At 51.2% G+C, this 26460-nt stretch overlaps 3 protein-coding genes across 5 annotated transcripts in view; 1 reads left to right on the forward strand and 2 right to left on the reverse strand.

Annotated features, from left to right (window-relative positions):
• Nucleotides 1-3215, reverse strand: part of BCKDHA (branched chain keto acid dehydrogenase E1 subunit alpha) — an 18945-nt gene extending 15730 nt beyond the window's left edge. The window contains exon 1 of one of the 3 annotated variants that reach the window (XM_067719769.1): nt 2938-3215. In XM_067719769.1, coding sequence (XP_067575870.1) covers nt 2938-3042 — 105 coding nt within the window. In that variant the 5' untranslated portion in view covers nt 3043-3215. The remainder of the gene's footprint in view (nt 1-2937) is intronic. The other 2 variants (XM_067719768.1, XM_067719767.1) reach the window with 2 other exon arrangements.
• Nucleotides 3216-3527: 312 nt separating this feature from the next.
• Nucleotides 3528-11413, forward strand: EXOSC5 (exosome component 5). Its single transcript, XM_067718205.1, has 6 exons — nt 3528-3691; nt 7077-7190; nt 7939-8060; nt 9083-9223; nt 10211-10300; nt 11023-11413. The coding sequence occupies exons 1-6, from the start codon at nt 3544-3546 to the stop codon at nt 11113-11115; spliced, it is 708 nt and encodes a 235-aa protein (XP_067574306.1). The 5' UTR covers nt 3528-3543; the 3' UTR covers nt 11116-11413.
• A 2342-nt stretch (nt 11414-13755) lies between these two features.
• On the reverse strand, nt 13756-18043 carry TMEM91 (transmembrane protein 91). The gene is made up of 4 exons (XM_067719777.1): nt 17764-18043; nt 16649-16887; nt 14662-14811; nt 13756-14122 (listed from the first exon to the last, which is right to left on the reverse strand). Exons 2-4 carry the CDS (start codon nt 16856-16858, stop codon nt 13964-13966), a joined length of 519 nt encoding a protein of 172 aa, XP_067575878.1. The 5' UTR covers nt 16859-16887; nt 17764-18043; the 3' UTR covers nt 13756-13963.
• Between the last annotated feature and the right edge of the window lie 8417 nt (nt 18044-26460).

The raw sequence follows: 26460 nt of genomic DNA on the forward strand, positions 1-26460 counted from the left end.
TCATGGGGTCAGGAAAGCTTCTCTGAGGAAGTGAACTCTCAGCCTGACACCTGAAGGACCATATCCCTACAAAGGCCTCCGGGTGGGAGGAGCTCATCCAAGGAAAGGGGAAAACGGCCAGTGGGGCTGAAGGGCAGTGAAGGGAGGGCATGATGGGGGCTGAGGTCGGCTCTTCCCACCAGCCCCGGGCAGACTCTGATGATACACACCATGTCTGGACTAAGCAGGATGTTGCAAGACCTGAACCGAAGCCCTACCCCTTCTCCTCCTGGCAGCCTGGTACTGTGGAAAGAGACTAGGCTTTGGAGTCCGGAGCTCCAAGTTCAGACCTCACCTCTCTGAGCTTCAGTCTCCTCCCCTGTAATAGAAGAAAACTACCAGTACCTACCTTGCAGTATGGCAGTATTAAATACAATAATGAAAAAAATAAAAAAATACAATAATGGTGTCAGTTGGCACTATAAATGATAAAGTGCTTCGTTAAGACTAGCCAAGGACTTCCCTGGTGGCGCAGTGGTTCAGAATCCGCCTGCCAATGCAGAGGACATGGGTTCGAGCTCTGGTCCGGGAAGATCCCACATGCCGCGGAGCAACTAAGCCTGTGCGCCACAAATACTGAGCCCGCTTGCCACAACTACTGAGCCCACGAGCCACAACTATTGAAGCCTGTGAGCCTAGAGCCCTGCTCCGCAACAAGAGAAGCCACGACAATGAGAAGCCCGTGCACCGCAATAAAGAGTAGCCCCCCGCTCAACGCAATTAGAAAAAGCCCAACGCAGCCATAAATAAATAAATAAATTTATTTAAAAAAATTAAATGAGAACTTCAATTCCTCTGTCACGCTAAGCCACATTTCTGGTGCTCAGCAGCCACGTGTGGCTAGTGGCTACTATACTGGACAACATAGATTCAGAACACTCCTATCATTACAAAAAGTCCTATTGACCAGATCAGGCTCAAAATCTTTGACTAAATGCTACTACTCCTTCCCTCCCCTCAAAAAAAAAAAAAAATTTCCTTTTTAAATCTTAAGAAAAAACAAGTGAGGGGCTTCTCTGGTGGCGCAGTGGTTGAGAGTCCGCCTGCCGATGCAGGGGACACGGGTTCGTGTCCCGGTCCGGGAAGATCCCACATGCTGCGGAGCGGCTGGGCCCGTGAGCCATGGCCACTGAGCCTGCGCGTCCGGAGCCTGTGTTCCACGACGGGACAGGCCACAACAGTGAGAGGCCCGCGTACCGCAAAAAAAAAAAAAAAAAAAAAGAAAAAAACAAGTGAAATACTTAAAAGTGGAGAAGAAAAAACAGGGACTCTAAAAATATAAACGCAAAACGTAGAGACTCTGAAAGACCTCCTGCTCCCAACCCAACCCGCCAAAAAAAAAAAAAAAAAAAAAGGAGGGGAAGTAAGCGTGAAGGGCAGCAAGGAGACTGAGCCAGGAAGGAAGCCAATTTAATCAGTCAGGAATGACCCTTCCCTACTCCTGCCCCAGTCCAGCCCAACCCCACCGCGCAGGCCCAACCAATGGGCTCTAGGGAGCTCAGCTGTAGGGAATCTGAGGGCTCAAAAACAAAACAAAACAAAACTGACCGAGAACAGCCCAAAGGCAGGGACTCTCCACCTCCATCTTGCTCCAGCAGCCCTTCGGAAATTACCTGCTTCAACTCCCTTCCCAGGTGTCCCCACACCTCACTCCCAGCCCATCTTCTTGCCCCCATTTCTCTCCCTAGCTAGAGCTTCTTCCCACAGATTCTATCTTCCCTTCCCAATGGTTTGGGCATCAGACGGTCAGGCCCAACCCCACAAGATCTTGATAGATTTCCCGCCAAGGCCCTCACCAATCCAGACCCTCCCAAGGTCACCTCCTTTCTTCTTCCCCCATCTCCGAGGCCAGTTTCTGTCCCTTCCCTCCACCCTCACTTTCAACAGCGGCCAACATTCTGATTGCACTCGTCATATACCAGGTCCTGTTCTTAGCACTTTACACATTTAATTTACACAACCCTAAGATGGGGCCATTGTTAGCATTTTACAGAGGGGGAAATTAGGTCCAGAGAGGAGCAGTCCCTTGCCCAAAGCTACCGAGCTGGAAAGTGGCAGATTAGGGACATGGTGCCACATGGTCTAGCTCCTGAGCCCATCTTCTTAACCACGACTCTCTTATGTGCGAAATCTTAGTTCACTGCTTTTCTCAGGCCCCGGCCTCTCTCCTAAATAGCGGCTTCTAACTAGATTTCTGCTGTGTGAGCTAGCAATTAGCAGCATCAACCTAACACTTTTGACAAGAAACAAGGCATTTCTCAAGTGTTTCTAAGAAATGTGGGCTAAGTGCTCTGTCTGGACCTCTCTCCCCCCGCCCCCGCTCCCACTCCCTCATTAATTCAACAAATATTTATTGATCATCTTCTCTGTACAGTCATCAAAACCGACAAGGCATTCTATCGGGAGCACAGGATCAAACGACTTTTTTACGCAATTCACTTTAAAATCAGAGTTGGAGCAAAGGGCACCATAAAAGTCCCTGATGGGAAACCTGATCTCTCTTTTCTCCTCCTTGAAGGGGGGGAGTCTTTACCGAGAAGAAAGTCTGTCCCTTACAAAGGCAGTTTTCTCCAACCACTGAGAGGAAAGGTCACACCTCCCCCGCCCGCGTCCTCCAAGGGGCCTCCCCTGGGGAACGGCGGCAACTAACAAGAAGCTCCCTCGCTCTCTCCAAGTTGTCTCTCTCCTTCAGGGTTACAAAGGAGCTGCCTGGCTTTTCTCCTCCTAAGGAACTGGAAGTTCTTCCCTTGGGTGTCCTCTCCAAGTGGTTCTCCCAGCCCTTGTCCCTTCTGTTAAAAGCCCTTCCTCCACTCCCTAGAGGGACCCCCACACTCTGAAGACAGCGTAAACATCCCTATACCTCCTTGCAGAAAACTCCCCGTTGTCCCAGATACTCACTGATATAGCCAGCCCACGAGCCCCTGGCCGCCGCAGGTGGAGGCCAACCCGGCCCAAGCCTCGACTTGATCCCCAGACCCTCGCCGCGGCAGCCGCCACCGCCATCTTTGCTAACAGTCCCTCGCCGATCCGCCCCTCCACGGCGAGCTTGGGGCTGCCACTTCATAAGCCTGACGCAAATGCCAGCATCACCCTGTCAAGAAACCACCTGCTACTAGTCCTGCGGTATCTAGGGCACATATGCAGATGGATAAAACAATCTAGCTTCCCCAAAATTACTCTGACCGCCTCATCGCCGTTGTTCCTGTAACAGGCAAAGAAGAGGGCAACCTGACCAGAGCCTCAGGGTTTCAGGGCCCGGGGACCTCGGGTAGGACCAAGGCCCTCCCTCTCTTCGCTTCTGTCCAATGGCTTTCCTGGACTTTCGAGGCGGGAGTGGGAGGGACCAAATTGTTAGTAAACGCGGAGCCACGTGCGGAAGCTGATCCTGGAGACGCCCCCTCCCCCGCCCCGGGTCGGCGCGTGCGCACTAGGTACGCAGTCTGTAAGCAAGCCCGCGCTTCTGGGCAGAAGCGACAATCCCGGCTGCACGTGGGCTCCGGGGCGATGGAGGGAGTGATGCAGACTGAGACTAAGATCCGCGCTGAGTCTGGAATAGAGTCCGGCCCTCGGGGTCCCGGTTGTAGCCTCCGGAACTTTGCCTGCGAACAGAATTTGTTGTCCCGGCCTGATGGCTCGGCCTCTTTCCTGCAAGGTAGGAGCTCACCCAGGTCGTATTCGTTTTAGGGCGCGGTTACAGTGTACTGTGTTAGCTGGTAAATATTCCTCCTGGACTGGTGCATTTCTTGCCGGGGTGGATACTACTGCATACATATACCTCTCCCTCCAGACTAGCCGGGAGAAGGTATTTCCACTTTGGTAAGTACTCAGAATGAGGGAGGGGCAGACTTCCTCTTAAGAACGAATACTCCAGAATAGGGGAAATCTCCTTACCCGGGTGTCTCCCTTGACTAGGTTCCTCCCCCGCCTCCCACACACGCACCCTGCGTCCATACATCCCGGGGTGAGGCAAACCCCTTTGTTCGCATAAATACCCGGTGGACTGGCAGATCACCACTAGCGGTTTAATAACTCCCTGGACCCGTGGCAGATCTTCTACCGAAGTAGATACTTATCAGATCGAGGGTGATGTCCCCAGCCCCACCCCCACCCATTGGGTAAATATCCCTTTGATTGGGATACACAACTCTTTCTATATCCCTAAGATTGGGGCAGGTCTTACCTATTAGGTAAATATCCCCTTCCCCTAGCTAAATAATTCTCAGACTAGACTCACCTCCCTGACCCCGGGAAATATTCCTCTGGAGACAGGCCTAAGGATCACCCCCATAAATGCTTCAGGCCCTGCCTTAGGGCATTACCTCAGACCCAGGTACAGAACCTGCTTTCATTCATTCCTTCATTGAACACACGTATTTTTGCTAGCACTGAGAATACATGGATAAAAAATTTTTTAAAATCCCTGCCCTAATGTAGTTTACGTTCTAGTCAAAGAGACAGACAAAAGATAACTAAGTAAAATATATAGTAAAATGCGGTGGAGAAAAATATAGTAGGGAAGAGGATTAGGGTGTGCCAGAAAGGGTTGCAGTCTTAATTAGGATGGTAAGGAAAGGCCTCACTGAGATGGTACCTTCTGAATAAAAACCTAAAGGTAAGGGAGCAAACCCTAAAGAGATCAAGAGGAAAACTTACCAAGCATTGGGAACCTCTGAGGCCAAAACTTGCTTGGTGAGGAATAGTCAGGGAACAAGTGTGGCTGCAGCAGAGACAGGAGGCGGGAGGGAGGTAAGGAGGCCTGCCCGTCATGTAAGGCCTAGTGATTGAGAATGCAGCCATGTGACATGATCTGAATATATGTTAACAGAATCTCTCTGGCTGCACTGTTGAGGTTAGAGGGGGAAAGGGGGAGGTAAGGGTGGCTCAGACCAGAGTGGAAGCAGTGCAGGGGGTGAGATTCTGAAGGGAAAACTGACAGATTTTGCAGATGGTTTGGTTTGGGGATATGAAAAAAAGGAGTCAGGGATAACGCAAAAGTTTTTTTCCCAGATCAGCTGTGCTAGGAGAAGATGAGTTCAGTTTGGAACATTAAATTTACAATGCATAGTAGACATCCCCGTGGCAGTGTGGACTGGGCAGCAGTACATACAAGTCTGGAATTTGGAATCCTTCGGCTATAAATAGTATTTCAAGCTACCGATTGGTAAATGGTATTTCAAGCTACCGATTGGATGGGATCACCAAGAAAATTAGTATAGATGGAGAAGAGAAGCAGTCCCAGGACTAAGCCCTGGGTCTTCTAGCTTGTGCAGAGCTAGGAAAAGACACTGAGAAGGAGAAGATAGTAAGGTAGGAGGAAAACCAAGAGAGGGCGGTGACCTGGAGCCCAGAGAAGAACGTGTTTGAGCTGTAAGGGCCAACCAGCTGCATCAGTCCTACTGAGAGGCTGCATCACGTGAGGATGGGCTAGACCTGTGGGTTGACAACTTGGACGTATGTCATTGGTGGCGCAGTCAAGAGCTGTTCTGGTGGAGGGATGGGGTCTAGGAGGAAAAGAAGGAGTCAGTGAGTGGAGACCGCTCTTCAGGAGCTTTGCTGTAAGAGGACCAGATAAATGGGGCAGGAGTTAGATGGATGTGGGGTCCAGAGGGGAGGGACTCTTGTGCTCACTGGAGTAACAGGAAGGAAGGCCCCAGTGTGGCTCTTGTTCTGCTTGGATAATTTCCCCCTTCGGGTGCATTCTCCTGGAGCCGGGAGAATCCCCTCCATTGTGTGGCAGCTCCTCCCCGCCAACCCCAGGGAAAAAAAGGCCTCTACCCGAGACCTCCCCAGGGCTTAGCTTTCTTGCTCAATGCAGATGCCTGGAGTTTCTTAGCGCTTAAGAAATACTGAGCCCCTTTTGTGTTCTAAAACCCCAAAGCCCAGGACCCTGGAGCAGGGTCCTTTGCAGACCTTCAAAAGTGTGTCCTACATGCTTCTGGCCTCAGAATCTCTGATGAGGTTAAAAATGCAAAGCCCCAGAACCTACCCACTCCCAACTAAGGCTGGCCTTCTCCATTTTTGAATTAATTGCTGTGGTGAGTCTGATTGCAGCCCAGTGTTTTGAAGCTTTGCTGGAGCTCCGTTTCTTCCCACTGCAGGTTGCAGGCCCAGCTACACAGTAGAATGGCCTGTGGAGCTGGTGCCTGAGCCCCAACCCCCAGCAATGGAATTAGGCTCTCTGGGGGAGGGACCTGGGCATCAGTATCTTTTAAAGCTACACAGTGAGTCCGTTGTGCAGCCAGGGTTGAGAACCACTGCGTCATTCGTGGTTATTTTTAACTGCAATAGAGTAGAAGATATCAGAGTATATCAAAGCAATAACGGTAAGAGTTGTTTTGTGAGGCTTTTGTTCCATTTACATGCACACAGATTTGGGTGAGTTTTAGGTCCTGCTCTAAAACGTATTTCTTATTGGGAGTTAGGGTCAGGAAAGTTTGCAAGCTGCTGCTGAGGTCCAGTCTCCTCATTCTGCAGATGGTGAAACTAAGGCCCAGAGAAGTGAGCAAAATCGGCTGAGGTTACAGAGCCTGGAGGAAATAAGCAGGCGTCAGGCCCCACCCCCAGATATTTATCTCTTTCTCAGGTGTCCCGACTGCTGCACAGTTTGGGGATGTGAGCCTGAGGGAAGAGAGCTGGGCTAAGGGAAGCTTTGGATGGAGAAGTTGGGACCAGCAGCAGTAAGAGGGAGAAAGTTTAGCTCTCAGGAAGAACTTCCCATTAAAGTTTCTAGTAATAGCTGAAGTCTTTTGGGCACTCAGCACTTACAGGCACAGTCGTAAGTGGTTTTCTTTTTATCTCATGTAACCCTCACAGCTGTGAGGGAGGTACTGTAGTTATCCCCATTTTACAGATGAGGAAGTGGAGGCAGAGAAATGAAGCAAGTGCTCAAAGAATCACTGCCAACAAATGGTGAGCCACGGTGAGGGTGATGTGGGCAACCCTGGCCACCTGGCTCAGGGCCCACAATGTTAAGTGCCAGGCGTTGGGCCCCAGAGGCAGGGAAGAGTTGGGTGAGGCCTCCCATGCTGTCTCCCCAGGCGATACCTCCGTCCTGGCAGGCGTGTATGGGCCAGCAGAGGTGAAAGTCAGCAAAGAGATCTTCAACAAGGCCACACTGGAGGTGACCCTGAGGCCGAAGATCGGTCTGCCTGGTAATTGGGCCTCTCACCCCGTGTCTGCCTCACTGCTGTTCCTGGTCTCCACTCCCCCCGTCCCTCTCATCACCCCTCAGCTATTTCTTTCCTTTTTTTTTTTTTTTTTGGATATTTATTTATTTTGGCTGTGCCAGGTCTTAGTTGCGTCATACGGGCTCTTAGTTGCGGCATGCATGCAGGATCTAGTTCCCCAACCAGGGATCGAACCTGGGCCCCCTGCTTTGGGTGTGCGGAATCTTACCCACTGGACCACCAGGGAAGTCCCCTGCCCTCAGCTATTTCTGTCTCTTTCTCCAACTCTCTGCTTCTGAGTCCCTGTTTCTGTCACTTTTCTCTCTTTCTCCCTGTCTCTCTCCATCTTCACTTTCCCCTCCTCTTTCCTGGCTCCATCTCTCCTCCTTTCCATTAACCTGTTTTTCCACTCTTTTACTCTGTCCCCCTCACTCCCCAGGGCTGGGCCCACTGGGATGGGAGTGGACGGCAGCACTGGACATGGGAGCTCAGAGGTTCTCTTCCCCGGGAGGCTCCTTTGGTGGGTGCTGGAAGTGGCAGGGGTCTGGTGGGTGGCAGTCAGGCCCTGCCTCCTTCCCACTGGGACTCCTCTGTTATCCATTCAGGGTCTTCCAGCAGCCTGGACTGGGACTGCAGGCCCTTTTCCAGAGGGCTTGGGTGGGGCATATGGAGGAAGGTGAGCCAGATGGAAGGGAAGAGCCTGACAACCTCACCCCACCCCTGATTTCCCCAGGCGTAGCGGAGAAGAGCCGGGAGCGGCTGATCAGAAACACGTGTGAAGCGGTGGTGCTGGGAGCTCTGCACCCCCGCACCTCCATAACCGTGGTGCTGCAGGTCGTCAGCGATGCTGGCTCTGTATCCTTTCCTCTAGGCCACCTCCTCCAGGAAGTCCTCCAGAATCCAAAGCCTGTGCCAGTGACCTCAACTCTGACCCTGAGCTTGGATTTGAGGCTCAACACCGGGGGAGCCCTGAGCAGGTAGAACCTTAGGTTCAGCAGCTCAGCCTTGAAAGATCGCTGTGGTTTGGGTAGAGGTAGAGAAAGGTAGAGGCCAAGGACCAGAAACAGGCATTTCTAGATGGCTTTGCAGGTGCATGGCCCTGCGTTGGGCAGACACTTCACAGATGAGGGAAAAGGAGGACTGTTGCGAACCCATTTCACAGAGGGGAGGCAATGGAGGGTCAGTGGCAGAGGTGGGACTGATTGATTGTGAAACTGGGCCCTGGAGAGGAAAGACTTGAGGAAACTGAGGTGGGGCCACCTGTCTGACTCAGGCCTGTGCTCACCTTGCACTATGCCAGGGCCACGCCTCTCCCCTGGACTGTGGGCTCCCTGAGGACACCGACCCCTCCCTCTGTCACCCTGCCCATCTATCGCCTGGTAGCACTGCATGCTCTAGATACCCCAGCTCCAGGCCTGGCTCTGCCACTGCCTACTTGTGTGATCTTGGAAGGCTTCTGCCCTCCGTTTCCCTGAAGGTGCATATCTGTTGAATATCATCATGATCCCTGATTGAGGCTCAGAGGGAATACATAACTTGCTCAAGGTCACACAGCTTAGAGGTGGCAAATTCAGGTCTGGAACCCAAGGATACGTGATCCCAGAACTACTCTGCCTTTCTGTGATCAATTAGTGATGTCTGCTACAGGCACTGGCAGGGTGAATGGAGGCATGGATATGTTCTGCTGACCAGCCCTCCAGTAGAAACTCTTAACCTGGGAATTCCCTGGCGGTCCAGTGGTTAGGACTCTGCTCTCTCACTGCTGAGGGCCTGGGTTTAATCCCTGATTGGGGAACTAAGATCCCACAAGCTTCACAGTGCGGCCAAAAAAAAGGAAGAAAAAAAAGAAACTCTTAACCACTGCCTGTGGCACTCAGCTCCTGGCCTGTTGCCTGAATGCCGCCTGCATGGCACTGGTGGACGCAGGTGTGCCCATGCGGGCCCTCTTCTGTGGGGTCACCTGTGCTCTGGACTCTGATGGGACCCTCCTGCTGGACCCCACAGCCAAGCAAGAAAAGGTAGGTATGAAGGGCAGGGTGGTGAAAGGCCTTGGGCAGACACTCTTCCTCTCCTCCTCTAGGCCTCACTTCTCCAAAACAGTTGGCTTGTCACCTCAGTCTCAGCTGGCAAACTCTGCCCTGTTCATCTGGGAAAGTGCTAGAAACCCAACTCTAACCTGCTGAAGCAAAAAAGGAACTGATTTTAAGAGGTTCAAAAACAAAAGCAAAGGAGGAAAGAGTTTTTTCTTCATTGGCTCAAGGTCACAGTGTGCTAGGGTTCTGGTTATTCCCAGTTATCTGCTCAGGACTGTAACAGTCACATCCAGTCGGGAAAGCAGAAACCCCTGGGGGGATTTCAGACAGAATTTAATGCAAGGAACTAGTTATAACCGTATTGGAAGAGCTGAAGGAGCAAAAGGGAAGAAGAAAGGACACCCAGAGATTAGAAGCCGGACGCCAGCTCCTGCTCTGTACTGGTGGAGGCACTGATGCAGTCAGATCTAGATGCACAGAGATGGGCTGGCTTTGCCCTGGCTGCTGAAGTCCAGAACCCACCCCATCTCCATGCCTCCTGTGGCAGGTGATATACCCCAAACTCCTGCTGCAATGAGGACCAAGGTGCTCTCTCCTCCCTCCCAGTCTCCCACCAGATTGCTGGTAGAACCTAACTGGCAGGGGAATCTGGGAAGTACAGTTTGCTGGCTTCCAGCCCCAGGGGTACAGAGCACTGCAGGGAGATGGGAGGCACCGGGGAATGACCGGCACTGTGGCTGCTGCCCCTGTGGCGCAGGATACTGTGCTCTGAACCCCCTGTCAGAACCATGTGGTGGAATTTGGCATGGGTAGTGATTACTCAAGGAAGCAGGGAAGGGGTGGTATGTAGCCCAAAAAGAAAAAAAATACACTTGATACGTGAGGGAAAAGCAAGCCTCCTCTTTGGGACCAGCTAAGATTGTGTCTGAGGAGAGAGTCCCAGGTCCCCCACCTTGTACCCCTCATCCCTAGGAGGCCCGGGCAGTCCTGACCTTTGCACTTGACAGCGTGGAACGGAAGCTGCTGATGTCCACCACTAAGGGGCTCTACTCTGATGCTGAGGTACCAGTGTGCAATTGGGGGTGAATGCCAGATCCTTCCCACCTACCTGACACGAGGTCCTGTCCCAATCCTAGGAAGCTTGAGGAGGGCCTCGTCCTTGCATCCCTTCTGTAAACAGGAGTTTTCAAACTTTGTAGCCATAGAAACCTTTGTGGGAATTTTAAAGGGAAGACCAATTTATGAGAAGAGAGGGGCACAGATTGAAATCAAGAGATGGGGGCGCCTTGAGGCCTCCCAGCTTCCAGCTCAGAGCTGTGCACCCTGGAACTCGGGGTGTCTGAAAAACAGAGTTTGGCACCTGTTGGGCCAAATGGTCTCCGAGAATATTTCCCACCTGGCCCTCCTGTGAATCCAGGTATACAAGGCAGTAAAGATTTGGGGTCTCAGGTTCCATGCTTTTAAGACTATTTGGAGTCACAGGGCCTGTGGCTCTAAAATTCCAATCTGGCCCCGGAGCTCAACAAGGTTGGGGTCATGTCCAGGGGTCAGGATGCCTGATGCCTTTGGTCTGAGGGCCTGGAGCTGCTGGAACCTGACCCCTGAGGCCTCTTCCCCTTGAAGGAGCCCATGAGGTGGGGAAGAAGGAAATGCACTGAGAGTAAATCCCGCTCCACCTGCCTCCCCTTGGGGGGCGGGGCTCCCGGTGAACTGGGAGGTGGGGCCTGTCAGGCCGTGTGGGTGCAGGCCTGGGCCCGCAGCACTAAGCCCCTCTCCCTTCCCAGCTCCAGCAGTGCCTGGCTGCAGCCCAGGCTGCCTCCCAGCACGTCTTCCGCTTCTACCGGGAATCTCTGCAGAGGCGTTACTCGAAGAGCTGAGGCACGCTGGGGCAAGCTGCCCCTCCCACCACCTCCAGCATCAAATAAACTGGTAGCCCAGCCCTGCTGAGAAAGTGGCTATAGCCAGCCCCTGGGCCCGGGGGGCACAGACTCCACCCCATCCCAGGAAAACACTAGTAGGATGGTGCGTTTATTGACTGACTCGACTCATTCTAACAGCCCGGTGAAGTGGGACTGCTGTTTGTTAGAGTGTGCAGGCCTCAGCAGTGAATGAGGCCCACGTCCCAGGTTCGAGGAGCAGTGATGTGATGGACAAATAAAATTGGTGTTTTTTGGATGGTGGATGCTATTTAAGAACAAACAGGGAAGACGGGTTTAGGTGAGTCGGGGGAGGGCAGATTTAATACATCAGTCGGGGACACCTCCGTGGAGAGGGGAACATCTGAGGGAAGCCCAGGAAGAGGCCAGGGACGAACTCGGGGACTCATGGACATGCGGGGGGAGGACCCCCTGGCAGAGACGGGCAGAGGTTCAAGGACCAGCAAGGTGGCCAGTGTGGCTGGAGCAGAGGACTAAGGAGAGCAAGGAGACGGTCAGGGAGGCAGTGGCCTTCGTGGGCCTCGGAGGGGAATCTGCCTCTGAATGTTGCTTTTACCCACACGACAACCCTGTGAGGTGTGGCTGTTGTTACAGTCTGTTTTAAGGTAAGGAAACAAGGGACTTCCCTGGTTGCGCAGTGGTTACAGATCCGCCTGCCAATGCAGGGGACACGGGTTTGAGCCCTGGTCCGGGAAGATCCCACATGCCAAGGAGCACTTAAGCCCGTGCACCACAACTACTGAACCTGTGCTCTAGAGCCCTCGAGCCACAACTACTGAGCCCACGTGCCCCAGCTGCTGAGCCCACGTGCCTAGAGCCCGTGCTCCACAAGAGTAGCCCCTACTCGCCGCAACTAGAGAGAGCCTGCGTGTAGTAATGAAGACCCAACGCAGCCAAAAAAATAAATAAAATTCAAGAAAGAGGGCTTCCCTGGTGGCGCAGTGGTTGGGGGTCTGCCTGCCGATGCAGGGGGCGCAGGTTCATGCCCCGGTCCGGGAGGATCCTGCGTGCTGAGCAACTAGGCCCGTGAGCCTGCGTATCGGGAGCCTGTGCTCCGCGGTGGGGGAGGCCACAGCAGTGAGAGGCCCGCATACCACAAAAAAAAAAAGAATAAGGTAAGGGAACAAGCTCAGAAGCCAGTTATCCACCAGAGGTCACCAGCTAGTTAAGTGGTGGAGCACGGGCCCCACTCAAGAGTCCAGACCCAGGGACTTCCCTGGCCGTCCAGCAGTTGAGATTCCACGCGTCCACTGCAGGGCGCACGGCTTCGATCCCTAGTTGGGGATCCCGCGTGCCACTTGGTGCGGCCAAAAAAAAAGGTCCAGACCCAGAGCCCTCACTGTGCAGACAAACACTGGAGGTGCCAGCGCATTCTGGACCTCGGGTCCCTGTCTGTGAAAGGAAGTGGCCAAGGCCTCTTGGTTCTCTCTCAGGGGTGATAGCACCCCCTGAGGGGCTTTTGGAAATGGGTGTATTTTCAGTTCTGATTTGACTGATCCCCACCCTCCCATTCAGAGGTCAGGAGCCAAGATCACGCTAGCATCCAGCAAGGCATAACGTCCCCACAGGTGGGCCACGTGGCTGCCAGGTCCTGTGTGCCACTGACGTGTAGGGTTTTATGACACATCTGGGGGCCCTGTGCTGCACACTTCACATGCTTAAACTGGCCCACACGGTGCCCACAATTGCCCCTTTGAGCAGGTGTCATTTTCATCCCCAGTAAACAAGAAGGAAATGCATAAATATTTTTACCTTGAAGTTACACTCCGTGAAGACACGCAGGAGAGCACAAACGGAATAGTGTTTTCTTCTAAGAAGTACGATTAAATGGCATTAAGTGGAATGAAAAAAACTAAACCCCTCTCACTTTATTACTTGGTAATATCAGGCTCCGTTTAATGTACCTCTGATAAGCTCAGAACAGGGCTGTTTTGCCTGCCAGAGTGCCAGCACTTTGAGGCCTGAAGGCCCCATCCCTCCCAATCTCAGGCTATGTGATGGGGCTGCCTCCTAGCCCGGGTGGGCCACTGAGAGGGTGCCTGGGAAAGAGGACCTTTGGGGTACCAGAGCTGCCTGCTCCATTCTCCTCCCCCACGAGGCGGAGCCTGTGCAGTGAAGCCAAGAGATGGGGAGACCAGACTATTTTATCTGAGGCCCTCAATCCAGTTCTCCCTCAGCTTCCCTTTTGTTGTGTAAGGCAGTCTGAGTTGGATTTTGCCATTTGATGGCGAAGGAGCTCTGGGGGAGGATGCTGTTTACACTGTATGACTCATTTAGTCTTCAGAACTGCTCCAGGTGTGGGAGAAATTAGTCCCATTTTGCAGATGAGGAAAAGTGAGGCTCAGAAGGTACGTGGGCAGAGGTTACACAGTGAACTTGGAGGAGGAAGGCCTTGGAACCTGGCTTTCTCTAATTCTCTACCTATCACCCACGTTGTGAAGAGAATATTCTGCAATTTGGAAGCCCGCCGAGCTTCCTCGGATTCCCTCTTCACTGGCTCTGAGGTGTCCGGAAGCACCCCGGGGGGCACCCTGTCACTCCGGCCCGTCCCTTCCGCCTTCCCACACAGACTGACACAGGTTTGGCGGCAGGAGTGTCTGGTGTTTAATCGCTGTTTGCGGCCTCCAGGAAGGGGGGTGCGGGGGAGGGGGAGAACCGACTCACTCCCCGTTTTTGGACGTTGCTGCCGCCGCAGCCGCCGCCACCTCATCCACCTGGATTCTCCACTCCGACCGCGGACGCGCTGGGCGGCCGGCCCCTGGGTTCACAGTGGGGACCGCAGGGGCAACTAGGGCGGGTCCCGGGAGGCGAGGTAAGCGGCCAGGGTAACCAGGGCGGCCGCGTACGTGCACACGCCCAGCCCGACGGCCAGGACCCCCAGCAGGAAGGCGCGGCGGGAGGCGGCCCCTGCCCCCTGGACGTCCCCCTTGGCCCAAGCCTTGTTGGTCTGTGGAGGCGTTGGGCAGCGGTGACTCAGGTATCCCCTCATCCCACCCTGCTTCCCGCAGCCCGACCCCTCCCCCACCCAACACACCCACGTATTCATTCATATGTTCCAAAAACATAGGGAGCAGCTACTGTGGGTCAGGCACAGTTGGGCACTGGGGATACTGGGTGATTAATGAAAATATGCATATATTACTATATGCCACAGTTCTAACTCGCTGAGCCTCACAATGACCCTGAGGCAGGAATTATTTGTTCCCATTTTACAGATGAGGAAAATGAGGCACCAGGAGTTTAAGTGGCTTGCCCACAACCTTACCAGAGGGTGGCAGGCCTAGGATTGGAGCTCAGGTTCTTAACCACCACTCTGGGCTGCCCTCTGTGAAAAATGCCTCATTTTACCCCTGAATGTTTCTATGTAAATCCTTTCTCCATCACTTTTTTTTCCCCCCCAAGCAGGCCTCCTCTTTTTTTCTTTTCTTTCGAATGCATTTTTCTCTTCTCTATCCAACCCCCTCCCAGCTCCACCCACAGACTGACCTTCTGGGCCAGGCAGAAGGCGGCAATGCCCACGGGCCAGAAACAGCACAGCATGGAGAAGAGAGCCAAGCCAAGGTGGTCGTGGGGTAGGAGTGGGGAGAGAAGGCCGCCCCCATCCCAGTCCGAGTCACTGTCACTGGATGACACATCCTATGGGCAGGAGACAGCCTAAGTGGTCATCTCCACCCATCCTCCTTGCCCCACTGCTCCACTCCCCGTGCCCCCAAAGACACCAAGAGAGAAAAATGTTCCAAGAGGTAGGCCCTTCACTTGCCCACATCCTGGATCCCTCTGACGGGAAGCTCTGGACCCTGTCTCCAGAGAAAAGCCTCACCCACACTCAAAAGCTCTGAGTTCAGTTTCAAGCTCACAGGTCCACTCATGGATACTACAGCCGCTTATAAGCTCTGAGTTAAAAACCGCTGAAGTGGAGACAGAAACCAATGGTGACTGGAACCTGCAAAAAGATGGCGATTAGGGGAGCCAGCTCTGGTGGCCTAAATTACTAGGACAAACCTGCCTGCTGAAACTACAGGTTCTAGGTTAAAAATATATATTTTTAAATCTTGCATCAAATAGCTCACAAGACTTTAAGGAGTTACTGTGAAGCCAACACTGAAGTGAAAATCGAGGTTAATTTAACAGAGAGGCCAAATGAGCAGAGAAGGCCCCTTCCGCCCTGCAGACATTTACCAATCCCTGAATGAAAAATTAACCTTTCGTTCAGACCTTGGACTAGATTAAAAATGATCTTTCACTGGTAGTACCCCCAGACAGCTGACAAAAGCAAACCAAATCCTCTCCTGAGGAAGGTACTTTCATTCTAGGCCTCAAAACAATTTTTCAAATACAGTGACCAGCGTGCAAAGATAACCAGGCAGACAGGAACCATGGAGGAGAGCTAGGTAATAAGGCCCTCGAGGTCTTCAACTAATGGGATTCTTTGACACAAACCATGTCAAAGTGAAGCTTACTGCCACAGTGGGGCAGACCGTGTTTCCCAAGATGGCCACACCCATCTCTCCCCTCCCACATGCTCTTCTTACTGTGTGACTGATAATCTCATCAGGGGTGAGGTCTATGTCCACTTTCCTTGAGTCTGGGAAGGCTATGATTCATTTGTAATTGATAGAATGTGGTGGAAGTAATGCAACGCGACTTGCAAGCATAAGTCAGAAAAGGTGAGGCAGCTTCTGCTTTGCTGAAACACTCCTGCCGGAGGCTGGAGGCACATAAGGAGTCTTGGCTGCCCTGAAGGCGCTGTGCTGTAAGCCCAAACCAGCCCACGTGGGGAGACTCCTGCAGAAGCCCTGAGACTACATTAAGAGAGAGTTTAGTCAACCAGACCCCAGCTGCTTCAGACCCTGACTGTTCCAGCTCTAGCCACTGGCTGACCGCAACCTCATGAAAGACCCTGAGGCAGAACCACCCAAGTCCTTCCCAAGTTCCCAACCCATGGAAACCATGAGCCATGATAATGATTGTTGTTGTTTTAAGCTACTAAGCTTTGGGGTGACTTCTTATGTGGCAATAGCAACTGGAAAACCATGTTTAGCAGATAAAAGACAAGCTTGACAAAATGCACAAGGAATAAGAAATTATAAAAAATGGCATTAATTGGAAAAGAGAGAGAGAGAGAGACCAGGGCAAACAGAGGCACAGAGATGCATTGGCTTTGGAAAGACATGGACTGATAGAGAACAGGGGGGTCAGAAATCAGAGGGAAGACAAACAGACACAAAGGGAACAAAGATGAGAGATGAATCTGGAGAGAAAAAGGTAAAGAAGCCAGGGGGGATGGAGAACAGGAAAAACCACACCTGGAAACCCAGGAAGGCCAAACGCAGTTGCGAAGTGAGACTCCAGGCCAGCAGCTGGCAGCTGGAGTTGGCCAGCAGCCTGCCGGATGTTGGCCACAGCTGGATTCACCTCCAGCCCCCTCCCCCAGCTCCCACTAAGGAGCCTACCTTAGTGGTCCTGCTCCTACCTCAAGGTCGGGGAGCCCTGGCTCCCCCAGTACAGCACTCACAGAAGGAAGAGATGGTGGCAGGAACTGCCAACCCCTCAGTGATTCTGCAAAGGCTGTCTCTCGAAAGGGAGGCCCTGGCTCAGGCTCGCCAGGCTTCTGGACAGGGGGCTCACCGCCTACACCCACCAGCAGAGGCTGTTGGAGATCTGGAAGACTGGGGTTGTCCATGGCTCGGGAGAGGCTCCCAGAGGGGCTTCCTGGGAGTAGGGGAAAGAAAAAGACAAGTTGTAGAAGTCTCACTTTTATCTTTCCCCTGAGTCCTGGCTTTGGAGAGACTCCAGGCAGAGACAAGGTAGCTGAACCATCCTCAGACCCATTTTACAGATAGTAAAACCGAGGCCCAGAGAATAACAGAGGTTGGTCCAAGTTGTGAAGAGAACTCAGGACTCTGGACATTCAGTTCCAGGCTTCTTTCTCCTCAGGCAAAAACCACACACCTGTTGCACATTTATTCCAAACCATGCCTTACACACTTACTTGGCCCATGAACTACACACCCATCCTGGGTTGACACTCTCATCCCTCTCCCCCACACCCAACCCCAATGATGCTTAGTTCACACACCGCCTGTGCCCCCAAGCCTGCACACTCTCAATAGCTGCCACACATACCCATCCAGGCAAGCCCAGTCCCCACCTCCACCTGTGCACATTCACATCCCAAGGGACTGTTTGCCTACTTGCCCCAAACAACACGAGCTCCCAACGGTCTTACTCACTCACCCTAAATAACTCCTTGCACATTCATCCTAATCCCCCCAGCATCAGATTCTCCCCAGAGGCACATATATGTACAGGCTTCCCACACATGCAGCCTGGACACTCTCCCCCGTCCGCATCACTTCCCTTGCACATCTGCCCAAACACCCGGGGCCACACACCCCTCTCTTTCTCCACCCACATCCATGGCCCACACTCACCCGCTCCGCTGACACCTCCTGTTTTACCACAATCCACCTTTGCACACTTCCCCCATAACACCACCAACCCACCACACAACTCAACCACGGAGACTATTCTCGCCCTCACAGTCCCCCTGCGGGGGTCCCCAAGTCTCCCGCCCTCAGTCCAAACCTGGCTTGAGCCGATTTCCTGGCCAAGGTTTTGCCTCCCTGTCCCCAGCGCCAGGACCCGGGAGAAGAGCGGTGCCCCCCCAGCTGCGCCTCTCACAGCCCACGGCTATAGGCCGGGACCTCCTGGGCTCTCCGCACCGACACCCTCCCCGATCCTGCCGCTCAGGGTGGGGGAACTCAGTGAGTCCCGCGCTCCTAGGGGTCTGGGCCTCGGGGTACGGGGTCTGAGAGCTCCGCTGCGCGCCCCTCTCAGCGCCCCGGGCCCGCGGCGCGCAGGGGCGGGGCGGTGGGCTCCCGGGCTCCGCCCTCAGAGGAGGCCGCGGTGGGCGGGCGGGCGGGGGGGGGGGGGAATGGGGCCTTGAAGGCCGACGTCAGCGCCAGGCGCTGGTCTTTGCCATCCCGGGTGCGGAGGAGCAGGCGGAGGTCTCCGAGGTCAGCGGGCTCTGACATCCCGAACCCAGACCCAAACGCTGCAGGACGGAGGACGGGGCGCCCCGATTCTCCAGAGCCTTCCTGGATTGGCCCTGCTTCCACCCCACTGCCCTCCCCCGTCCCCAACAGTAAAAACAGCAACCCCGGCTAACTGTGGGCACGGTTCTTAGTGCTTTACATGTACACGTACACGTTTATTCCCGAGAACGACCTAAGAGGCACTATCATTGATTGTCTTGTCGTGCCCAGGACGAAACGGGCACAGAGAGTTAGAACTTGCCTAAAAGCGTGCCGCCGGGTCACTGAGTGCAGCCTACGTCCGGCGCGGGGGTTAGATACCCTAAGTTCATCAACGCACGGACTCCTCTCAGTAGCTCTATTTCTATCCCTATTAGGCAGTTAAGGAAACTGAGGCTCAGAGATGTGTGCTCACTTGGCCAAGGTAAACGACTGGTACTAGGACCGACCCGCAGATTGTAACCCAGGGCTGTATTTCTTGCCGGCCCCAGTGGAGGGGAGAAAGCAGAGGCAGAAGGTGCGACGGGGGCTTCCAGGGAAAGGGGCGGTGCTGGGAGTGGGCCTGGGATGGCGTGCTGCTTAGCAGGTGGTACAGGTGGTGGTTATGAGTCAGTGTTTGGACCCACACAGACCTGAGTTCCTTTACAGGCTCTTCAAAGCACTCGCTGTGTGACCTCTGGAAAATGGCATCACCTCTCTGAACTCCAATTTCTTCATCTGTGAAATAGCGTAAATACCCCCTGCCTCTTAGCTGTGATAACATATATAAAGCACTTAGATTAGGTGCCATAACAAATGTCCAACATTTGCCCCAAACTAGGCACTCTGAACGTGTTTGATGGTGTTTAGGAATATAATTGTTTACATCCGTCTTCATCAGTCTAATTAAGGAACTCTTCTCGCCCAGCAGTCCTCCACCTCCTTCAGGGAGGCCACCCAGCTTGCACTGGCTTCTCTTTCTCAGAAGCCCTCCATCTCACCAGTCGCAGACAGCCAAACTGGAGGATTCCCTTCCTGATGTGGGGCAGGCCAGCGTTCCCTCGCTCCAGGGCTCTGGGGCTCCGTGCCAAGAGTCCAGACGCTGAAGCTGGTACAGGCCCCACTCCTGGGGAGAACAGACGGTGTCTGGAAGTGACCTTGGCTCAGCCAGAGTTTCTGGCAGACAACAGGCAGGGAGACCCACAGGAGCATAGATGAGAAGGAGAGGGGGCAGAACTGTTTAATGGGGAGAGACACCCTTGTTACTCTGTATCTCCTTAACCTCGCTCTTATCACTATGAAACATATTACACATTTCTGCTGGTTTGAATCCTCCCACCAGTGCCAGCTCCAGCGTGGCTGGGATTTGATCTCTTTTGTTTACTGCTGTGCCTCAGGGCCTAGAACAGTGCCTGGCCCCAAGCAGGACTTTGATACATATTTGTAGGGTGAGGGCATGAATTCTCACCAGCCTCAGTTTTTTTACCAAATCCCTGAGCAATATGGGTCCCTTCGACCCCCTAGGCCACCATAGAGATTTATTCACTTCCAACAGATCTCTCTGGCCACCATCAGCCTCGTACAGTCTCCCCACCCCTTCCAGGATGTCACTAGAGGCCCAGGCCTCTTGGGGTTTGTGATGGTCCTGGAATATTAAACACAAAATTCCAGCCAGGATCATCAACAGAAGCCTAAACCACTGAGTGAAAGTTTGATGAGGAACAGGATATTTATTTAGTCTCAAAGTACCCTCCCACAGATTACTTATTAACTACAAAGGAAAAAAAAATAGTATTAACGGACAACACCAGCAGACACCACCTAAAACCAGGTGATAGAAGTTAACATCACCAGCATCGGGACAAATGAACATCGTGTGCCTCCTGATATGCACTGAAAAGGACACAACATCATTTCTGTGGTGTTTTTCTGCCAAAAATGCATCATCCGAATTGAATCATGAGAAAACATGGGTCAAAGCCCAACTGAGGGACACTCTATAAAGTACTTGGTCTGTACACTTTAAAAATGTCAGTGTCATGAAAACCAAAACAATAACAAAAATTTAAAAGCTGGCAGCCAGTTCTAGATTAAAGGTGACTAAAGAAACATGACAGGGCTGCCCTGGTGGCGCAGTGGTTGAGAGTCGGCCTGCCGATGCAGGGGACGCGGGTTCGTGCCCCGGTCCGGGAAGATCTCACATGCCGCGGAGCGGCTAGGCCCGTGAGCCATGGCCGCTGAGCCTGCGCGTCCGGAGCCTGTGCTCCGCAACGGGAGAGGCCACAACAGTGAGAGGCCCGCGTACCGGGAAAAAAAAAAAAAAAAAAGAAACATGACAACTAAACAAAGTGTGATCCCGGATGGAAAGCAGATGGTGACAAGGTATGTTATTGGGACAATGGGAGAAATTTGAATATAAACTGTAAATTAGATTATAGTTTTCTATCAATCTTAAACTGATACTTGGGGAAATGTTAAACTGGTATTATGGTTATATAGGAGAATCCCCTTGTTCTTAGGAGAATTTTACTAATATAATGTTACGAATTATATTTACGAATATAATATATTTGCATATGTGTGTGTGTGTGTGTATGTATGCAGAAAAGCAAGCAAAAGAATTGAACAAAACTTCACAGAAAGAGGAAATCCAAGGGAGAGAGGAACATTTAAAAAGTTACTCAACTAATCATTAGGGAAATGCAAATTAAAATCACAGTGCGATACCAATATACACCCACCAGAATGGCTAAATGAAAGAAGACACCACCAGGAAGTGTTGGTGAGGATATAGAGTGGGGAAACTCTCATACACTGCTGGTGGGCATCCAAATTGGTCCAACCACTAGGCAAACTGTTGGGCAGTTTCTACTATAGCTGAATGTATCCTATGACCCAGCAATTGCAGTCCAATCAGATATGAACATATGTCCACCAAAAAACAAATTCCCATCAACAGATGGATAAAGTGTAGCATCTTCACACAGAGGAAACTATATAGCAATGAGAATGAAAGAGCTACAGCCACATGCAATAGCATGGGATGAATTTCACAAACAAAACACTAAGCAGGGATTCCCTGGTGGCGCAGTGGTTGAGAGTCCGCCTGCCGATGCAGAGGACACGGGTTTGTGCCCCGGTCCGGGAAGATCCCACATGCCGCGGAGCGGCTGGGCCATGGCCACTAAGCCTGCGCGTCCGGAGCCTGTGCTCCGCAACGGAAGAGGCCACAGCAGTGAGAGGCCCGCGTACCGCAAAAAAAAAAAAAAAAAAAAAACACACAAAAAAAAACACCGAGCAAAAGACAGCAGACACAAAACAATGCATATTGCGAGATTTCATTTATATAAAGTACAAAAACAGGCAAAATTAATCCATATTGTTAGAAGTCCAGTTAGTGGTTTCCTTTGGGGGCATCCTGGAACAGGCATGAAGGGCATCCTGGAGGGGCTGGTCATGTTCTTTTCATGAACTGAGTTCTGGTTACCAGGTGTGTTCAGTTTATGAAATTTAATTCAGCTGTTCACTTATGATTTGTGCACTTTTCTGTACACTTCAAAACATTTATTTTTGAAAAAGAGCGAGTTAGATCTAAAGATATGGATAACTTTCCAAGATGTATCACTGAGTGAAAAATGCAAGATGTGGGAATTCCCTGGTAGTCCAGTGGTTAGGACTCAGCACTTTCACTGCCGACGGCCTGGGTTCAATCCCTGTCAGGGAACTAAGATCCCACAAGCTGTGCAGCGCCGCCAAAAAAAAAAAAAGCAAGATGTAAAAGAATATGAACAGTCATTCTGTTAATCAGTACAGCACTTCCTCAAAAAAATTAAAAACAGAATTATCATATGACTCAGCAATTCCACTTCTGGGTGTATACCCAAAAGAACTGAAATCAGGGTCTTTTTTTTTAATAAATTTAATAAATTTTTAAAATAAATTTATTTATTTATTTTGGGCTGTGTTGGGTCTTCGTTGCTGTGTGTGGGCTTTCTCTAGTTGTGGTGAAGGGGGTACTACTCTTCATTGCAGTGTGCGTGCTTCTCACTGTGGTGGCTTCTCTTGTTGCGGAGATGGGCTCTAGGCGCGCAGGCTTCAGTAGTTGTGGCATGCAGGTTCAGTAGTTGTGGCACGTGGGCTTCAGTAGTTGTGGCACGTGGGCTTCAGTAGTTGTGGCACGCGGGCTCTAGAATGCAGGCTCAGTAGTTGTGGTGCATGGGCTTAGTTACTCTGCGGCATGTGGGATCTTCCCAGACCAGGGATCGAACCCACGTCCCCTGCGTTGGCAGGGCGATTCTTAACCACTGTGCCACCAGGGAAGTCCTGAAGGCATGGTCTTGAAGAGACATGTGTACACCCATGTTCATAGCAGCGTTATTCACAATAGCCAAAAGGTGGAAGCAACCCAACTGTACATCGACAGATGAATGGATAAAGCAAATGGGGTGTATATATAAAATGGGATATTATTTAGCCTTAAAAAGGAAGGAAATTCTTTGATGACCATTTTGTAGTGTATAGAAATACTGAATCATTATGTTGTGCACCTGGAACTAACATGGTGTTGTAGGTCAATCATACTTCAAAATAAATAAATAAAAATTGTCATATAATTAAAAACAACAAAAAAGGAAATTCTGACATGCACTACAGCATGGATGATCCTTGAGGACATTATGCTAAATTATTCTAAATGAAATAAGCCAGTAATAAAAGGACAAATAATGATTCTACTCAGATGGGGCACCTAGAGTAGTCAAATTCATAGAAATAGAAAGTAAATAGGTGGTTTCCAGGGGCTAGAGGAAGGGAGGGATGGGGAGTTTTTGTTTAATGGGTACAGAGTTTCAGTTTTGTAAGATGAAAGGAGTTCTAGAGATCGGTTGCACAATTATGTGAATGTACTTAATGCCACTGAATTGTACGCGTAAAGATGGTTAAAATGGTAAATTGTATGTTATGTGTATTTTATCACAATTTTAAAAACTTTAAGAATAAAAAGTACAGGGACTTCCCTGGTGGCGCAGTGGTTAAGAATCCGCCTGCCAATGCAGGGGACATGGGTTCCAGCCCTGGTCTGGGAAGATGCCACATGCTGCGGAACAACTAAGCCTGTGCGCCACAGCTACTGAGCCTGTGCTCTAGAGCCTGTGAGCCACAACTACTGAAGCCCGCGCGTCTAGAGCCCGTGCTCGGCAACAAGAGAAGCCACCACCATGAGAGGCCCGCACACTGCAACTAAGAGTAGCCCCCGCTCACCGCAACTAGAGAAAGCCCGCACGCAGCAACGAAGACCCAACACAGCCAAAAATAAATAATTAAGATCAATAAATTTTTTAAAAAAGAATAAAAAGTACATAAATATTCAGTGTGCTTCTCGTAAAAAAATGTAAAATATGCCATTTCAGTAACAACAACATAAACAATAAAAACCATCAATAATAACAAACATTTATAGTGCTTCTTATGTGCCAGGCCCTGCTCTGATTTCATTAGGCATTTGTATTCGTTATTATTGCTGCATAACAAATTATCCCCCAAAACTTAGTGGCTTAAAACAACAAACAGGGACTTCCCGGGTGGCGCAGTGGTTAAGAATCCTCCTACCAATGCAGGGGACAGGGGTTCGATCCCTGGTCCGGGAAGATCCCACATGCCGCGGAGTGACTAAGCCTGTGTGCCACAACTGCTGAGCCTGCGCTCTAGGCCTGTGCTGTAGAGCCCGCGAGCCACAGCTACTGAAGCCTGCACGCCCTAGAGCCCATGCTCCGCAACAGGAGAAGCCACCCCTCGCCGCAACTAGAGAAAGCCCACGCGCAGCAAAGAAGACCCAACACAGCCAAAATAAATAAATAAATAAATAAACAAACATTTACCATCAGACAGTTTCTGTTGGTTAGGAATCTGTTGATGGCTTACCTGGCTGGTTCTCGCTCAGGGTGTCGTGAAGCTACAGTCAGCATGTTGGCCAGGTGCAACAGTCACTGGAAGATTTGATGTGGCTGAAAGATGTCCTTCCAAGACGGGTCACTCACATGGTGCTGGTTTGTTGGCACGGGGCCTCGGTTGTTCTCCATTTGGGTCTCTCCGCTGGCTGCTTCACTGCTGTCACAAATAGTGGCTGGTCTCTCTCAAAGTGAGCCATTCAACAGAGAGGTGGATGAAGAAGCCTCAATGCCTTTTATGGCTTAGTCTAAGAAGTCACACTGCAACACTTCTACCATATTCTGCTGGTTAGAAGCAAGTTACAAAGTGCAGCCTATACTCAAGAGGAGGGAAATTAGGCTCCACCTAGTGAAAGAAGGAGTGTCAAAGAATCTGTGGACATATTTTAAAACAGCTTCATACATTCATTAAATCCTGACAATAATCTAACAAGGTGGGTACCATCACTCATTCTCACGTTACAGATGAGGAAACTAAGGTACAGAGAGGCTAAAGGTCACACAGAAGAGCTAGAGCTAAGACTTAAATCCAGTAGTTGAACTGGGAAGCATTTTCTTAATCACTAATGTCAACCAGTGGGAAAGAAACCAACTGAAGAAAAAAATATTTAAGAAGGAGCATTGTGTGAGACTTTTGTTTGTTTTTTGGCCATGCCACGTGGTATGCAGGATCTTAATTCCCCAACCAGGGATCGAACTCCATGCCCGCTGAAGTGGAAGCGCGGAGTCTTATCCACTAGACCGCCAGGGAAGTCCCATGTACGGGACTTTGATGACTGGTTGGACGTGGTAAGTGATGGAGTTGAGGATGACACCCATAACCTCCATATTCCTTTGATACTGGGAGATGTGTATCCAAGAGAGGCAGGACAGCAGGAAGTTAAAAACATAAGGTGTGGGGACGGAGTGAGACAGAGCTATAATCAATTTGGGTTTTTTAAAAATAAATTTATTTATTTTTTATTTATTTTAATTTTGGCTGCGTTGGGTCTTCGTTGCTGCGCGTGGGCTTTCTCTAATTGCGGCGAGCGGGGGCTACTCTTCGTTGCGGCGCGCCGGCTTCTCATCGCCGGTGGCTTCTCTTGCTGCCGAGCTCAGGCTCTAGGCACGTGCGGGCTTCAGTAGCTGTGTGGCTCGCGGGCTCTAGAGCGCAGGCTCAGTAGTTGTGGTGCAGGAGCTTAGTTGCTCCGCGGCATGTGGGATATTCCTGGACCAGGGCTTGAACCCGTGTCCCCTGCAGGGGGATTCTTAACCACTGCGCCACCAGGGAAGCCCATCAATTTGGTTTAGGGCAAACGATTTTGCCCTAATTTCTTCATCTGAAGTAAGGCTGATAATTACCCACCCTGTGGGATATCTGTGAGGATTAAAGGAGATCATGGATGCAAAACAATCAGTTTACAGCTGCTGGCACGGAGAAATCACTTGATAAATGGTAGCTTTCAAATATACCTATTAGTGAAATATTATTGAATTGTATACCTATTGAATTATTTTATCTATATAAATACTATCCTATTGAAACGTTGCCCTCTCCCTATAACTTTCAGCTGGTGACTCTAACTTTTGCAGTCCCCGTTTTGCAAAAAGTAGAGGAATAAGTTCCTTTTGGACTCCCGGTCTGGGCTGGAGGAATAAGGCACAAACTACGGTGGGGAAGGCACCAGCTCAGGAAATCACAATGTGTGAGTGCCTCTGACTCAGTCATTCCCCTTGTGTCCATTACATGGATGCGATAACTGAGACGTAGAGCTGTGCAAGGTCACAAGTTACTGACAGAGTCCAGTCTTCAAAAACAGGATTTTTTGCAGATAAAGAGGCCTCAGTTCCTCATTTCTCATACCCCTTCCCCCAACCCACCCCCTGCTTGCTCAGAATCAGCACTAACAGTGAAGGAAGTTGAATTTATCATTTCTTGAGGAGCTTGGAGGAATTCTAAAAAGGAACCCCCTCCCCAACTTCTCTGAGGTTTTTTTTTTCCAGTTATGAGGCAGGGGGATGCACACAATGACGTGAGGGAGATTTCCCTCCTGGCTCTGGCTCAAGTCTCTGACTTGTGGCTCCGATTGAGAGAGAGTTTTAGGGGGCACGGGACATCGATGGATTTGCTTATTCTGTTATGAGAGTATCTGGGACAAACAGTTGGTGCACAAACTTCCTCAGCCACGCTCAAGATGGCCACATAAGGCCACGCCGCAAATGGCTGAACCGTGGTTCGCGGTTGGAGAGACGCCTTTCCCAAAATGGAGAGGGGGGAGAGAAAGTGTCCATCACAGGTTAGCCCCGCCCCCACAGATTGCTAGGGCCAATTAGCGACCCGCAGG

The sequence above is a fragment of the Pseudorca crassidens genome, chromosome 20 (assembly GCF_039906515.1).
Source record: "Pseudorca crassidens isolate mPseCra1 chromosome 20, mPseCra1.hap1, whole genome shotgun sequence".
Lineage (NCBI taxonomy): Eukaryota > Metazoa > Chordata > Mammalia > Artiodactyla > Delphinidae > Pseudorca > Pseudorca crassidens.